The sequence below is a fragment of the Myxine glutinosa genome, chromosome 1, assembly GCF_964187855.1.
Source record: "Myxine glutinosa chromosome 1, kmMyxGlut1.1, whole genome shotgun sequence".
In the NCBI taxonomy this organism is placed as follows: domain Eukaryota; kingdom Metazoa; phylum Chordata; class Myxini; order Myxiniformes; family Myxinidae; genus Myxine; species Myxine glutinosa.
In genome coordinates, this window is record NC_136261.1 from 70,224,564 (window position 1) to 70,240,183 (window position 15,620).

General features: G+C 46.9%; 1 protein-coding gene across 3 annotated transcripts in view; it reads left to right on the plus strand.

The window, feature by feature from the left end:
- Window positions 1–616: 616 nt before the first annotated feature.
- Window positions 617–15,620, plus strand: part of LOC137424887 (uncharacterized) — a 60,660-nt gene continuing 45,656 nt past the window's right edge. Inside the window, exons 1-3 of one of the 3 annotated variants that reach the window (XM_068112789.2) lie at window positions 638–823; window positions 13,026–13,085; window positions 13,370–13,426. In XM_068112789.2, the coding sequence (XP_067968890.2) occupies window positions 13,384–13,426 (43 nt within the window). In that variant the 5' untranslated portion in view covers window positions 638–823; window positions 13,026–13,085; window positions 13,370–13,383. Of the gene's footprint in view, window positions 824–13,025; window positions 13,086–13,369; window positions 13,427–15,620 lie in introns of all 3 variants that reach the window. The other 2 variants (XM_068112773.2, XM_068112780.2) reach the window with 2 other exon arrangements.

Consider the following 15,620-nt stretch of genomic DNA (forward strand, 5'->3'; position numbering starts at 1 on the left):
ATGTGTAAAAGGCCTTAACATTCTACGAAGTCTCGCCGGTACATCTTGAGGAGATCATCAGGAAAGTCTCCTTCTGTCTAAAGCCTTCATCCGCTCCCAATTTGATTACGTCAGTCAGGCCTTTTGGGACATGTGCAAATCCAATCGCCATAAGTTGGAAACCCTTTGGTCGAGTCCTCTGTCTCGTTTCCTCGACTCTCCCAATGAAAACCAGGCAATCCTTTATAATTATGGGCTCAGACTCGGACATTGCGCTCTAAACTCCCATTTACATAGGATATGGTGTCATCCGACGGGATTTTGCGAGCGGTGTGAGGTCCCCGAAGATTTCAAACACATTTTCATACATTGCCCTCGGTACGGGAAACCCCAAATCGAGCCTTTTCTGCTCTGCCCGAGAAATGGGGATCACATGGTGAGGTGCACGGTGCACCGGGTACACTTTTCCGACTGAACCAAAAGCATCCTGAACTCTGAAAATTGGTTTTAAGATATATAAAAGAAATGGGGTAACAATATAAAGCCCCCAGTATTATTATTATCATTATTTTATTGCTTCTGACAATTAATGTGTTCTAGTTCCGTGGCGTATATAGAGCCTCGCGGCTCTGCAAACGCCATTAAAGAAAGAGAAGAAGAAGAAGAGCATTAAAATCTCGGTTGTGAGCACGAAAAGTGAAATCTCTTCCCGTAAGACCGTGTGGGGAATTCGGGCAGAGCCTGACATTGACAAGGGAGCCGGAACCGTGTGAGGGAGAGATGGACATCGTGAAAGTGGAACCTGAATCGTGGGACCCGGAACCTGCACCGCTCGAACAACCAGGTGGGACGACGAGCAGCGTGAAGATTCGGGTTAAGGGGAAAACGAGAGCCTGTAACTTTAACATGTTTAAAATAGCGAGGAATCAAAAACCTAGTTATGTTATGGATTAATAAGATTTGCTGGCGATTGGTGATATGAATGAACCAGACTTGGTTGCAGAGTAATGGTTTGAGCGTCCGTTCTGTGTCTTGGAGGTCGATGGTTCGAACCCTGGACCTGGTCGAGTCAGTAAAGTCAGACCAATGATGGTACTGGGAGCTGACGTGCTGCTTCCTTGCTTGGTGTTCAGCACTTAAAAAAGATAGAGCATGGACAAACAACCATACATTGGCAACCATTGCGCAGGCATGATAGTCCTCATCATAACCTCCTGCCTTGAAGATCATATCCTCACAAAGAAAGTCGTATACAAACAAGAATGACCGCATTGTGGCCACAACCTGCGACATCATTCCTCCACACTTCCCCTTTCCCCCATCCCCCCTGCTCCCCAATGCTCTTACACACCCCTCCCCCTCCCCAATGCACTCTACAGTCCCCTCCCCCTCCCCAATGCATTCTACACTCCCCTCCCCTTCCCCAATGCCCAACACTCCCCTCCCCTTCCCAATGCACTCCACACTCCCCTCCCCTTCCCAATGCCCCCAGCACTCTCCTCCCCTTCCCAATGCACTCTACACTCCCCTCCCCTTCCCAATGCACTCTACACTCCCCTCCCCTTCCCAATGCCCCCAGCACTCTCCTCCCCTTCCCAATGCACTCTACACTCCCCTCCCCTTCCCAATGCACTCTACACTCCCCTCCCCTCCCCTTCCCCAATGCCCCAATACTCCCCTCCCCTTCCCAATGCACTCTACACTAGAGTCCCTTTATATACAGAGTTGCGACATAGAGGGTCAGGAAAAATCTAGTCATGTGATTGCGTGGAGCCATTTTGAGTCCATCGCGGACAGGATCAGGATCGGACGCATATCGGTCAGCGTTTTAACGTTCCCGCTGTACGCAGCGTTCTCATTCGTGTTTTCCATCGATTTTATGACAAAACTAGACGACCCATGACCCGTTGGGTCAATGTTATTATATATAATTAAGGGGTTACCATGGTTACAGTGGGGGTCAAAGGTCAACCTATGGCGAAGATATATAATTTTCTCACACTTTCTAATAGAGAGGCAAAATGCCATATAAAACTAAATTTACTGGTTCTAATTGCTTTTATTTATCAATCCTCACATAGAAGAGCAGTTTTTAGTAATGAGCAGTGAGGAGAAGACCCCTCAGCCAATGATGCCACCCCGCAGCCAATGATGTGACCCCCCAGCCAATGATGCTACCCCTCAGCCAATGATGTGACCCCTCAGCCAATGATGCTCCACCTCAGCCAATGATGCCACCCCTCAGCCAATGATGCTACCCCTCAGCCAATGATGTGACCCCTCAGCCAATAATGCTACCCCTCAGCCAATGATGTTACCCCTCAGCCAATGATGCTACCCCTCAGCCAATGATGCTACTCCTCAGCCAATGATGCTACCCCTCAGCCAATGATGCTACCCCTCAGCCAATGATGCTATCCCTCAGCCAATGATGCTACCCCTCAGCCAATGATGCTACCCCTCACCCAATGATGCTACCCCTCAGCCAATGATGCTACCCCTCAGCCAATGATGCTACCCCTCAGCCAATGATGCTACCCCTCAGCCAATGATGCTACACCTCAGCCAATGATGTCGCCCCTCAGCCAATGATGCTACCCCTCAGCCAATGATGTCGCCCCTCAGCCAATGATGCTACCCCTCAGCCAATGATGCTACCCCTCAGCCAATGATGCTACCCCTCAGCCAATGATGCTACACCTCAGCCAATGATGTCGCCCCTCAGCCAATGATGCGACACCTCAGCCAATGATGTCGCCCCTCAGCCAATGATGCTACACCTCAGCCAATGATGTCGCCCCTCAGCCAATGATGTCGCCCCTCAGCCAATGATGCTACACCTCAGCCAATGATGTCGCCCCTCAGCCAATGATGTCGCCCCTCAGCCAATGATGCTACACCTCAGCCAATGATGTCGCCCCTCAGCCAATGATGCTACACCTCAGCCAATGATGCTACACCTCAGCCAATGATGTCGCCCCTCAGCCAATGATGCTATCCCTCAGCCAATGATGCTACCCCTCAGCCAATGATGCTACCCCTCAGCCAATGATGCTACCCCTCAGCCAATGATGCTACCCCTCAGCCAATGATGCTACCCCTCAGCCAATACCCCTCAGCCAATGATGCTACTCCTCAGCCAATGATGCTACCCCTCAGCCAATGATGCTACCCCTCAGCCAATGATGCCACCCCTCAGCCAATGATGCTACCCCTCAGCCAATGATGCTACACCTCAGCCAATGATGCTACACCTCAGCCAATACCCCTCAGCCAATGATGCTACTCCTCAGCCAATGATGCTACCCCTCAGCCAATGATGCTACCCCTCAGCCAATGATGCCACCCCTCAGCCAATGATGCTACCCCTCAGCCAATGATGTGACCCCTCAGCCAATGATGCTACACCTCAGCCAATGATGCTACCCCTCAGCCAATGATGCTACCCCTCAGCCAATGATGCTACCCCTCAGCCAATGATGCTACCCCTCAGCCAATGATGCTACCCCTCAGCCAATGATGCTACCCCTCAGCCAATGATGCTACACCTCAGCCAATGATGCTACACCTCAGCCAATACCCCTCAGCCAATGATGCTACTCCTCAGCCAATGATGCTACCCCTCAGCCAATGATGCTACCCCTCAGCCAATGATGCCACCCCTCAGCCAATGATGCTACCCCTCAGCCAATGATGTGACCCCTCAGCCAATGATGCTACACCTCAGCCAATGATGCTACCCCTCAGCCAATGATGCTACCCCTCAGCCAATGATGCTACCCCTCAGCCAATGATGCTACCCCTCAGCCAATGATGCTACCCCTCAGCCAATGATGCTACCCCTCAGCCAATGATGCTACCCCTCAGCCAATGATGCTACCCCTCAGCCAATGATGCTACCCCTCAGCCAATGATGCTACCCCTCAACCAATGATGCTACGCCTCAGCCAATGATGCTACGCCTCAGCCAATGATGCTACCCCTCAGCCAATGATGATGATGATGCTACCCCTAGACGACCCATGACCCGTTGGGTCAATGTCAGTTTGAATAGATATGAGAATATAACTAAAGTGAACGCTGGACATCATCAGGGAGATTATTTGGGCCAGCAAGCCATAACGCATAAGGCTCACCTCTCCAGCGTTCTAAATCACTTACCTGTGACACGTGATTTCGGCCCTTATCTCCGATCACGTTGACGGAAATCACCACAGCATATCGTCAAGATCCCTCCAAAAGGCTCGTCTTTGTCACATACATCACGCAACGTGCGATCCACAGCCTCGAAACTCTCTCTCCTGATCATAGGACACTCATCCCACACGATGAGTTTTGTACTTCGAAAGAGGTCTGCGATAGTGGAATTTTTATCGATGTTGCATACGCCATCTTCCCTCGGTGTCAGAGGGATTTGGAACCTTGAGTGCGCTGTTCTTCCACCAGGCATGAGGGTAGCAGCTATGCCAGATGAGGCCACCGCAGGGGGCAACTTCTCCACTCGCTCTCACTTTAGAGAGAATCAGGTTAATAAGAAACGTCTTCCCTGTGCCTCCAGGCGCGTCAATGAAAATCATTGATGACTGATTCGTGCGGATGTTGCTATTCGCGTCCATAGACGTGAGGTGTGATTCGTTGTCCGCGTCCGTAGCGCCATCGGAGGGTTGATACGACATTCTTCCTGCAAATAGTATTGTGTTTGTGCTATCGTTTTGCCGATCATCAAATGACAAATAAATTACATTGTGAAAATTAAAGATTTCAAATAAACCTATTTAAAGTGTATGCGCATATAAATAATTTTAAAAATCGAAGAAATATCTCTCGGTAATTTCCTGAAACATATTTTACTTCCGGGTAATAATGTTGAATGAAATGACGAAGATATATACTGTATGCCTGTTATTTTAGGCGGTGTATTTTCGGATATCAACGTGGCGCGATTTTTAAAATATATCTCTGCAATTTCCCGTGTGTGCGTGAATGTTCTCAATTATTTCTTTTACCGAGTCTAAAACCATCGATAAAAATGAAATCAGATGGCAACTTAGATTGAAGATAAAGGCGTGAAACAGACTCAATGGCCTTGAAGATACAAGCCTTTCAGAATTCATTTCGTTCTATAAACGGAAACTTCCATCGGATTTTGTTCCCGTTTTTTTTCAACCGAGTCTAAAACTATATTAGCGACTGTGAAAAATGAAATGATATATCGAATTTGATTTGAAATAAAACTGATAGAGAGAGCAAGACACCACAGGCCTACAAAACAGGTCTCAAAGCTATGCGAGTTAATAAAATGGTGGATATTACTACTCTCTCAAAGGGGTAAGCCACGCATCCGGACCGATCGAATGTTACATACAAACACGCAAGATTTCAATTTTATAATTATACTAGACGACCCATGACCCATTGGGTCAATGTTATTATATATAATTAAGGGGTTACCATGGTTACAGTGGGGGTCAAAGGTCAACCTATGGCGAAGATATATAATTTTCTCACACTTTCTAATAGAGAGGCAAAATGCCATATAAAACTAAATTTACTGGTTCTAATTGCTTTTATTTATCAATCCTCACATAGAAGAGCAGTTTTTAGTAATGAGCAGTGAGGAGAAGACCCCTCAGCCAATGATGCCACCCCGCAGCCAATGATGTGACCCCTCAGCCAATGATGCTACCCCTCAGCCAATGATGGGACCCCTCAGCCAATGATGCTACACCTCAGCCAATGATGTCGCCCCTCAGCCAATGATGTCGCCCCTCAGCCAATGATGCCGCCCCTCAGCCAATGATGCCGCCCCTCAGCCAATGATGCCGCCCCTCAGCCAATGATGCCGCCCCTCAGCCAATGATGTCGTCCCTCGGCCAATGATGTCGCCCCTCGGCCAATGATGTCACCCCTCGGCCAATGATGCCACCCCGCATCCAATGATGCCACCCCGCATCCAATGATGCCACCCCGCATCCAATGATGCCGCCCCTCAGCCAATGATGTCGCCCCTCAGCCAATGATGTCGCCCCTCAGCCAATGATGTCACCCCTCAGCCAATGCCCCTCGGTCAGCTCGCCTCGGCCTTGATTGGTCGCGAGGGCTACCGATCCCGCCCCTCTTGATGACGCGTTGGCAAAGCCACGCCTTGTTCTTCGCGCTTGGCTGACTCCTCCCCCCCCGATGATGAGGTGAAGACACGCCTTTCTTCTCCGTTGGTTACCTCATGCGTAATGGAGTCAAATGCAGCAAACAGTGGATGGAATGCAGCAAAGTGGCTAAAGAGTCAATTGCAGCAAAACTGGCAAACCTGGCACTTGGAAGCTGCCATGGGGTGTCGGAGGGGCCTACTCTTATTTAATTCGGTGCAATGAAGAGTTCGGTGCAAGCTTTATTACCCCTCAGCCAATGATGTCGCCCCTCAGCCAATGATGTCGCCCCTCAGCCAATGATGTCGCCCCTCACGATAGCACAAACGATACTATTCGCAGGAAGAATGTCGTATCAACCCTCCGACGGCGCTACGGACGCGGACAACGAATCACACCTCACGTCTATGGACGCGAATAGCAACATCCGCACGAATCAGTCATCAATGATTTTCATTGACGCGCCTGGTGGCACAGGGAAGACGTTTCTTATTAACCTGATTCTCTCTAAAGTGAGAGCGAGTGGAGAAGTTGCCCCCTGCGGTGGCCTCATCTGGCATAGCTGCGACATCATTGGCTGAGGGGCGACACCCCTCAGCCAATGATGCTACCCCTCAGCCAATGATGCTACCCCTCAGCCAATGATGCTACCCCTCAGCCAATGATGCTACCCCTCAGCCAATGATGCTACCCCTCAGCCAATGATGCTACCCCTCAGCCAATGATGCTACCCCTCAGCCAATGATGCTACCCCTCAGCCAATGATGCTACCCCTCAGCCAATGATGCTACCCCTCAGCCAATGATGCTACGCCTCAGCCAATGATGCTACCCCTCAGCCAATGATGATGATGATGCTACCCCTAGACGACCCATGACCCGTTGGGTCAATGTCAGTTTGAATAGATATGAGAATAGAACTAAAGTGAACGCTGGACATCATCAGGGAGATTATTTGGGCCAGCAAGCCATAACGCATAAGGCTCACCTCTCCAGCGTTCTAAATCACTTACCTGTGACACGTGATTTCGGCCCTTATCTCCGATCACGTTGACGGAAATCACCACAGCATATCGTCAAGATCCCTCCAAAAGGCTCGTCTTTGTCACATACATCACGCAACGTGCGATCCACAGCCTCGAAACTCTCTCTCCTGATCATAGGACACTCATCCCACACGATGAGTTTTGTACTTCGAAAGAGGTCTGCGATAGTGGAATTTTTATCGATGTTGCATACGCCATCTTCCCTCGGTGTCAGAGGGATTTGGAACCTTGAGTGCGCTGTTCTTCCACCAGGCATGAGGGTAGCAGCTATGCCAGATGAGGCCACCGCAGGGGGCAACTTCTCCACTCGCTCTCACTTTAGAGAGAATCAGGTTAATAAGAAACGTCTTCCCTGTGCCTCCAGGCGCGTCAATGAAAATCATTGATGACTGATTCGTGCGGATGTTGCTATTCGCGTCCATAGACGTGAGGTGTGATTCGTTGTCCACGTCCGTAGCGCCGTCGCAGGGTTGATACGACATTCTTCCTGCAAATAGTATTGTGTTTGTGCTATCGTTTTGCCGATCATCAAATGACAAATAAATTACATTGTGAAAATTAAAGATTTCAAATAAACCTATTTAAAGTGTATGCGCATATAAATAATAAAAAAAATCGAAGAAATATCTCTCGGTAATTTCCTGAAACATATTTTACTTCCGGGTAATAATGTTGAATGAAATGACGAAGATATATACTGTATGCCTGTTATTTTAGGCGGTGTATTTTCGTTTTCAACGTGGCGCGATTTTTAAAATATATCTCTGCAATTTCCCGTGTGTGCGTGAATGTTCTCAATTATTTCTTTTACCGAGTCTAAAACCATCGATAAAAATGAAATCAGATGGCGACTTAGATTGAAGATAAAGGCGTGAAACAGACTCAATGGCCTTGAAGTTACAAGCCTTTCAGAATTCATTTCGTTCTATAAACGGAAACTTTCATCGGATTTTCTTCCCGTTTTTTTTCAACCGAGTCTAAAACTATGTTAGCGACTGTGAAAAATGAAATGATATATCGAATTTGATTTGAAATAAAACTGAGAGAGAGAGCAAGACACCACGGGCCTACAAAACAGGCCTCAAAGCTATGCGAGTTAATAAAATGGTGGATATTACTACTCTCTCAAAGGGGTAAGCCACGCCCCCGGACCGATCGAATGTTACATACAAACACGCAAGATTTCAATTTTATAATTATATAGATAGATAGATGACAGGTTGTAGCGCCTGTGGGTGCACAAATAGAACGGAGAAGGGATTCAAGATGTATAGATTTCCATCAGATGCTAAAAGACGGAAAAGCTGGGAGAACAGAGTCAGTTGTGTTGGATGGAAAGTAACTTCTTCGTCAGTTCTCTGCCAGGTCAGTGTGATGGTGGTAATGGTCCCATATGCGTATATTTGTGTGCTGCGAGTGAGACTGGCCTTTGCTTTGGCTTTACAGGCTTGTTATCCATTGCTCGTGGATTAATTAGCACTTGAAGGGGAAGGTGTAGTGGTTACCTTATTCACATGTCGCGGTTATCTTATTCACATGTGACAGTTACCAATACGATATGTTTGGTCTAACCCACGCACACGGGCTTTTGGTTGTGTGGTCTTGACGCACGCGCGGCTGTTGGAGCCACGCCCTCCGAAGAGTGGAATGATTGTAATATTGGTTGCAAATTAAATAAATGTACTGTATGAATATCTCGCAAAGGAGCTCTTTATGAATGACGAGAATTTGAGCATGTATAGTTGTATACTCTGTTTTGAGGTACATGAATCAAAACTTACAAATTGTTGTTTATATACATGTACCAATGCCCTCTGCTGAAGGCACTATCCTGCCTGTGGTAGTTAGTACTCCAACAAGTGAATGACATGCTTTGTTTTTAACAAAATTATGCAATTTGCTATAAAAGTGGAAGGTTACAGGTTCACGGTTTGAGTATTAATCGTAAATGAGTTCAAAGCTTTTCACAATGGTCTCTGAGACCTTCGTAAAACAAATAATAAAATAAGTTTTATTTTTTGTACTTTCACATGGAAGATAGGATTATTGTCATTCAAAATTTTCAATGATGCTTCAGAAAGAATTTGCTAGAAACCAATTCATGCCAGTGATACAGTTGTATGCCACAACTGAGAAAGGGGGGGGGGGGGGGGGATGCATTGAATGTATGTATTTGTCTCTGTTGATTTGAATGTGTGAGGACATTAACTTGTGTTTGTGTGTGTGACTTTCAATTTATAATTTGTATGTGTGTGCATTAGCACATGCGTGTATGTGTGTGTGTGATTGTAAATATGTAATTTGTATATGTATTAGAGTGTGTGTGTGTGTGTGTGTGTGTGTGTGTGTGTGTGTGTGTGTGTGTGTGTGTGTGTGTGTGTGTGTGTGTGTGTGTTAGAGAGAGAGAGAGAGAGAGAGAGAGAGAGATAGAGAGGGAAAGAGAGGGAAAGAGGGGGCCGGGGGTAGTTGGGCTAATCTATTTTTGGTGGGATTAATATATGATCGGCAACATGCAGCAAAGTTTAGATTAATAATTTAAATATGAAAATTAAATAAACACAAATATATACCCACACACGATAAACAAGGTCAAACAACTGCAGAAATACAAAGATAACTCTTAACATTGTATTGTACATGTGTACATGTATAAGCAGGGAGGTGAGAGTTCGAGTCTCGCTCTCGCCTCCCTGAAATTAAAATGAGTCTGAAATAAGCAGCACGTGTACCTGTCTAGTTCATTCCTTCTTTGTCATGGTTCTAAATGTCTGTGACTGTTAAATCACAACCAGCTCTGTGATTTTCTTCTTTATCATATGGCTCTTAGTTGTCATAAATCTTCTATTTTGTCATCTTCACATAATTTGTTCATTATCAACATGGAAAAGACCATTCCCATCTCTCATACATAGAGAACATAATGGAATACACGGTTCAATGCACTAGCGCCATGCAGCGGCTCCGCACTGAATGGACTCAAAATGGCGTCAAATCGTTAGTTGTCGCTACTCTCTCTATAAAGGGACTCTACATACACTCTCCCCTCCCCTTCCCAATGCCCCAACACTCCCATCCCCTTCCCAATGCCCCGACACTCCCCTCTCCTTCCCAATGCCCCTACACTCCCCTCCCCTTCCCAATGCCCCTACACTCTCCTCCCCCTCCCCAATGCCCCTACACTCTCCTCCCCCTCCCCATGCCCCTACACTCCCCTCACCTTCCCAATGCCCCGACACTCCCCTCCCCTTCCCAATGCCCCTACACTCCCCTCCCCTTCCCAATGCCCCTACACTCCCCTCCCCTTCCCAATGCCCCTACACTCCCCTCCCCTTCCCAATGCCCATACTCTCCTCCCCCTCCCCAATGCCCCCACACTCCCCTCCCCTTCCCAATGCCCCTACACTCCCCTCTCCTTCCCAATGCCCCTACACTCCCCTCCCCTTCCCAATGCACCCTACACCCTCCTCCCGCTCCACAATGCCCCTACACTCTCCTCCCCTTCCCAATGCACCCTACACTCTCCTCCCCCTCCACAATGCCCCTACACTCCCCTCCCCTTCCCAATGCACCCTACACTCTCCTCCCCTCCCAATGCCCCTACACTCCCCTCCCCTTCCCAATGCACCGTACACTCTTCCCCCCTTCCCCATGCACTCCACACTCCCCTCCCCTTCCCAATGCACCATACACTCTCCCCCCCTTCCCCATGCACTCCACACTCCCCTCCCCTTCCCAATGCCCCTATGCTCCCCTCCCCCTCCCCAATGCCCCCACACTCCCCTCCCCTTCCCAATGCCCCTACACTCTCCTCCCCTTCCCATTGCCCCTACACTCCCCTCTCCTTCCCAATGCCCCTACACTCCCCTCCCCTTCCCAATGCACCCTACACCCTCCTCCCCCTCCACAATGCCCCTACACTCCCATCCCCTTCCCAATGCCCCTACACTCCCCTCTCCTTCCCAATGCCCCTACACTCCCCTCCCCTTCCCAATGCACCCTACACCCTCCTCCCCCTCCACAATGCCCCTACACTCCCCTCCCCTTCCCAATGCACCCTACACTCTCCTCCCCTCCCAATGCCCCTACACTCCCCTCCCCTTCCCAATGCACCGTACACTCTTCCCCCCTTCCCCATGCACTCCACACTCCCCTCCCCTTCCCAATGCCCCTATGCTTCCCTCCCCTTCCCCAATGCCCCTATGCTCCCCTCCTCCTCCCCCTCCCCAATGCCCCTGCACTCCCCTCATCCTCCCCAATGCCCCTGAACTCCCCCCCCTCCCCAATGCCCCTGCACTCCCCTCACCCTCCCCAATGCCCCTGCACTCCCCTCGCCCTCCCCTATGCCCCTGCACTCCACTTGCCCTCCCCTATGCCCCTGCACTCCCCCCTCCTCCCCACTGCCCCTGCACTCCCCTCGCCCTCCCCAATTCTCCTGCACTCCCCTCCTCCCCAAAGCCCCTATGCTCCCGTCCTCCTCCCCCTTCCCCTCCCCCTCCCGAATGCCCCGATATTTGCCATCCTCAAAAATTATGTTTTGGACAAAAAGAATGTTAAGCCTCCTGTAACCACCACAAACAAAAGTTTTGAGGAAAAGAAGAAGACGGTTGGCTTCAAATCATGGAATGGCCAGCACAGTCTCCAGACTTAAACCCCATCGAGCTGGTTTGGGATGAACTGGACAGAAGGGTGAAAGCAAAGCAACCGACAAGTGCAACACATTTGTGGGAACTTCTGCAACAGTGTTGGGAAGAACTTCCCGAACAATATTTGATTTCCATTGTAGAAAGAATGCCACGAGTGTGTTCGGCGGTTATATCTGCAAAAGGTGGCTACTTTGCTGAGTCAAAAATTTAAATTAAATATTGTTAAACAAAATGATTCTAAGATTTCTTTTTTATCTCCAATTGTTTATTTGTTCTATGCTTAATTTCAGAGTACATTGAGACATTAAACTGCGTAAATTTCAATAAAAACCTGAAAAATTGAGGTGTTCTAAAACTTTTGACCAGTCGTGTATGACTGCAAAAAATAATTGTCAAAAACAAAAAACCCTCGTGTTGTTCTGGCTGTACATACTACCACATCTGTGTACTTCATTTGTAGGTGAGCATACATGTACATCACAATCATCGTAATCAATCACCTGCCTTTCATAGTTTTATTTTCATTTTATTATCCCCCCACGTTAGTCACCCTGATGGCAAAATACAGCACCCAAGGGTGCTGTGTTGGATTTTCGATGTTTAGACTTGCAGAAAGTTGTAGTGGTGAGGTCAATCAATGCAAGTGAACAAATAAATACCTCTTCCATTGATAACATTAAATGGAATTTCTTCGTTTTGAAATGGGAAATCGCGGCTCTTTAAGCGTCGATACCAAAATCGTGTGAAAATGTGGGCATTTGGTTGGAAAGATTTATTATTAAAATAATATAGGACACATTAAATGTGAATAAATAATGTTTGCAAAGATGTGTATGTGTAAATAATTTTAAATGTGCCATATAATCTACCAGACACAAACTAATTTCACTTTGAGGTGATTGATGTGGCTCAGATCAATAGCCCTGATTATCTGATGCTTTAGCCCTCTCCGTATTCAGTTTTTTTCAAATTCTTTGCCAGGCTCGGAGCATGGTAGCTCATATTTTCTACATTTTCTGAACCGTTGCTTTGCGTCGTGCGTACTCGATCTCGAGTTGTGTATTCTGAATTCCAGACTATACTATAACAGGATGTATGTTTTACATCATGACTCCAGGTGGGGGGTCAGTCCCATCTAATACCAAAATGTTTAAAAGGTAGGGTTTAATTATTGCTCCTTTTCATTGTTTTTTTTTGACTTTTGGCTTTCAGGTTGTGGAAGAAAGAGGGGGAAGAAACAAACAAACAAAACATTTCCTGACAACACAATGTGTAATTCTACTTTTCTTGACAACTGAATTTTATTTTGTCCCTTTGTATAAGTGTTTGTATAACGTTATACTGTAAACAGCACAACTGAATCACATGTAGGTTTTGGTTATGATGAAGAAGAACATGTCGATGCTCAATTAGACAACTGTGCCATATGTCGTGATAAGCAATGACTATTGTCCATTCATTGAAAATGACATTCCCACTTATCCCTTACACGTGCATATTTATAGGAGTCGAGTCCTTGAGAAACCCACAAACAGAGTTTTTAATTTTTTTTGCAGAACGACTGAATAAGATGAAGGTGGAACCTGAATATTTAAATGACTTGGAGACAAAAGGTAAGAAAGAAGCGGATTTCATTCTCATTCCTAATGGTTCAACATGTTTTGCTGCAAAGCAGTGCACAAAGAGCTGTTGGACACTTTGTTTTGTTTTTTGAGAGGTTTCATTAAGAGATGACACCTCATTATCCAACATGCATAGTTTTATTATGAAAGGTTTAAATTCAGTTCAAATATTTTAAAGGATTAATTACAAGAGAATATGATGTTTGGCATACTTTCAGGAAGTCTCAAACTTAAAGAACTTCAAACGGTCAATTCAATTCCATGAACTTGTCGACTTGACTTCCAAAATGCATTTTCTTTATTGGTAGTGGTTGGTTGTTGAAATTTACAGACAAGATTTGTAAGTTCACTGAAATGTTTTGGTCATCAATACAAAACAAGTCCAATGTCTCTTTATGAAGTAGAGGTTGGACGGCCATTAGTTGCCAGGTTGGAAGGATTTGGAGACGATCCGCATAATATATGAATCAAACAAGTAAACGAAAAAGCATGTTTTGGGCTACGGACTTTTATTTTTTTAAAGTTTGAAACCTTTTTTTTTTTTAAGTTAAATTTTGATAGATGAAAATGTACCAGAAAAGAGAACCATGGGCCAAATTTCAGCTCTCTATGACATATGGAACCGAGAAAACGAACGCCTCAAATTGAAATGGGACAAACAAACAAAGTTCAGATGAAGTTAAATAAAAGTGTGTAAAAATAGCAGCAAGTGAGGCAACACCTTGTTTCTTCATCAGTCAAAGGTGTTTTTCCTTTATTTTTTTCAGAAGAATATCCCAGCATTAAGATCGGAAAATCCAAACACCAACTAATGTGAAAGACACCAACTAATGTGAAAGACAACCAACTAATGTGAAAGACAACCAACTAATGTGAAAGACACCAACTAAACAACTAATGCAGGCAGATAATAAAGTTATATAAAGACTTCATGGCGGAGGCATAAAAAAATGCAAAAGAATGTAGGGATGTTACAAAAAGCATGTAAACAAGGTAGGGATAGTCACAAAAATGATCATGTGAAGCCACCCCTTCACCTCTCTTTGAATAATGGTTATCCCTAGAAAAGTGTGTGTGTGTGTGTGTGTGTGTGTGTGTGTGTGTGTGTGTGTGTGTGTGTGTGTGTGTGTGTGTGTGTGTTGTTGGTTGTTATCTCCATTTATGGGTTTCAGGAGGTGGAATGGAGTCCGCCCAGGATCCAAAGTATTGTCACGCAACTGCGATTAACATCAGAGTTGCGGAGGCCGATTACGAGGCTTTAAACTCCTGAGGCGAAAACTCAATAGCGGATTCCAATTCAAGCACTTAAACGCACGGAATGGCGGGACACAGCGAGAGCCCTGCAGCCTTAACTATTAAAATCAAACACCCGGAAAACTGCGTTCAGATATATGTACAAAAATAATACAACGATTTATTAATGAAAAGCAAAGACAGTGAAAAAGCACGCGCCGATAATAACTCTAATAAGAAGCCTAAATTGGGATCCCACACACAACAGATATCAAACACGATACGAGGGAGATGAATTACAGAAAAGAACACGTCACGTCACGTCACGTCGTGTACAGTGTACGCAGAGCTCGGGCTTATCTGTCTCGTCGTCTTCCCGGCCTGGACGAATCCTCCGTCCGCCTCGCACGCCCCGCTAGGCCCGAGCCAACACCCTCGCCGCTGCACCCGAGGTCCCGCTCCAAGCTCTGATCCTCTCGCCGCCAACGAGGTCCATGCACCAAGCTCCAAAAGCACCAGCACTGCTCCACTCGGGCTACAACTCAGCCCAATGCGGGTCGGGATCTCTGAATGACTCAACTGGAAATCCAACTGCCAGCAAAGGCGTCCGGTGCTCACTCAACTCAACTCAACTCTTGTGCACACGAACTCTTGACTCAACTCCGGGCTCATCCGAACTGCACGCAACTCGACACTCTTGACTCTGTTCAGCGCACCTCCGAACTGCACTCCCCAAAATGGCGTCCGACCCTCGATAATATCCCTGGCCGATGACGTCACATTGGTGCACTGCTCTGCCAATCAGAGCCTCCCACGACTCGCCGGCTCGTCCAGGTCACGCCCTCTGCGTCACTGCCGCTCTCTCCACTCCTGCTCCTTCTTCATAGCACGTGCTATGCGAGGCTGGTAGGCCTTGCGGAGGTGTCAATCGTGGCGGACAATTGTGGCTGTG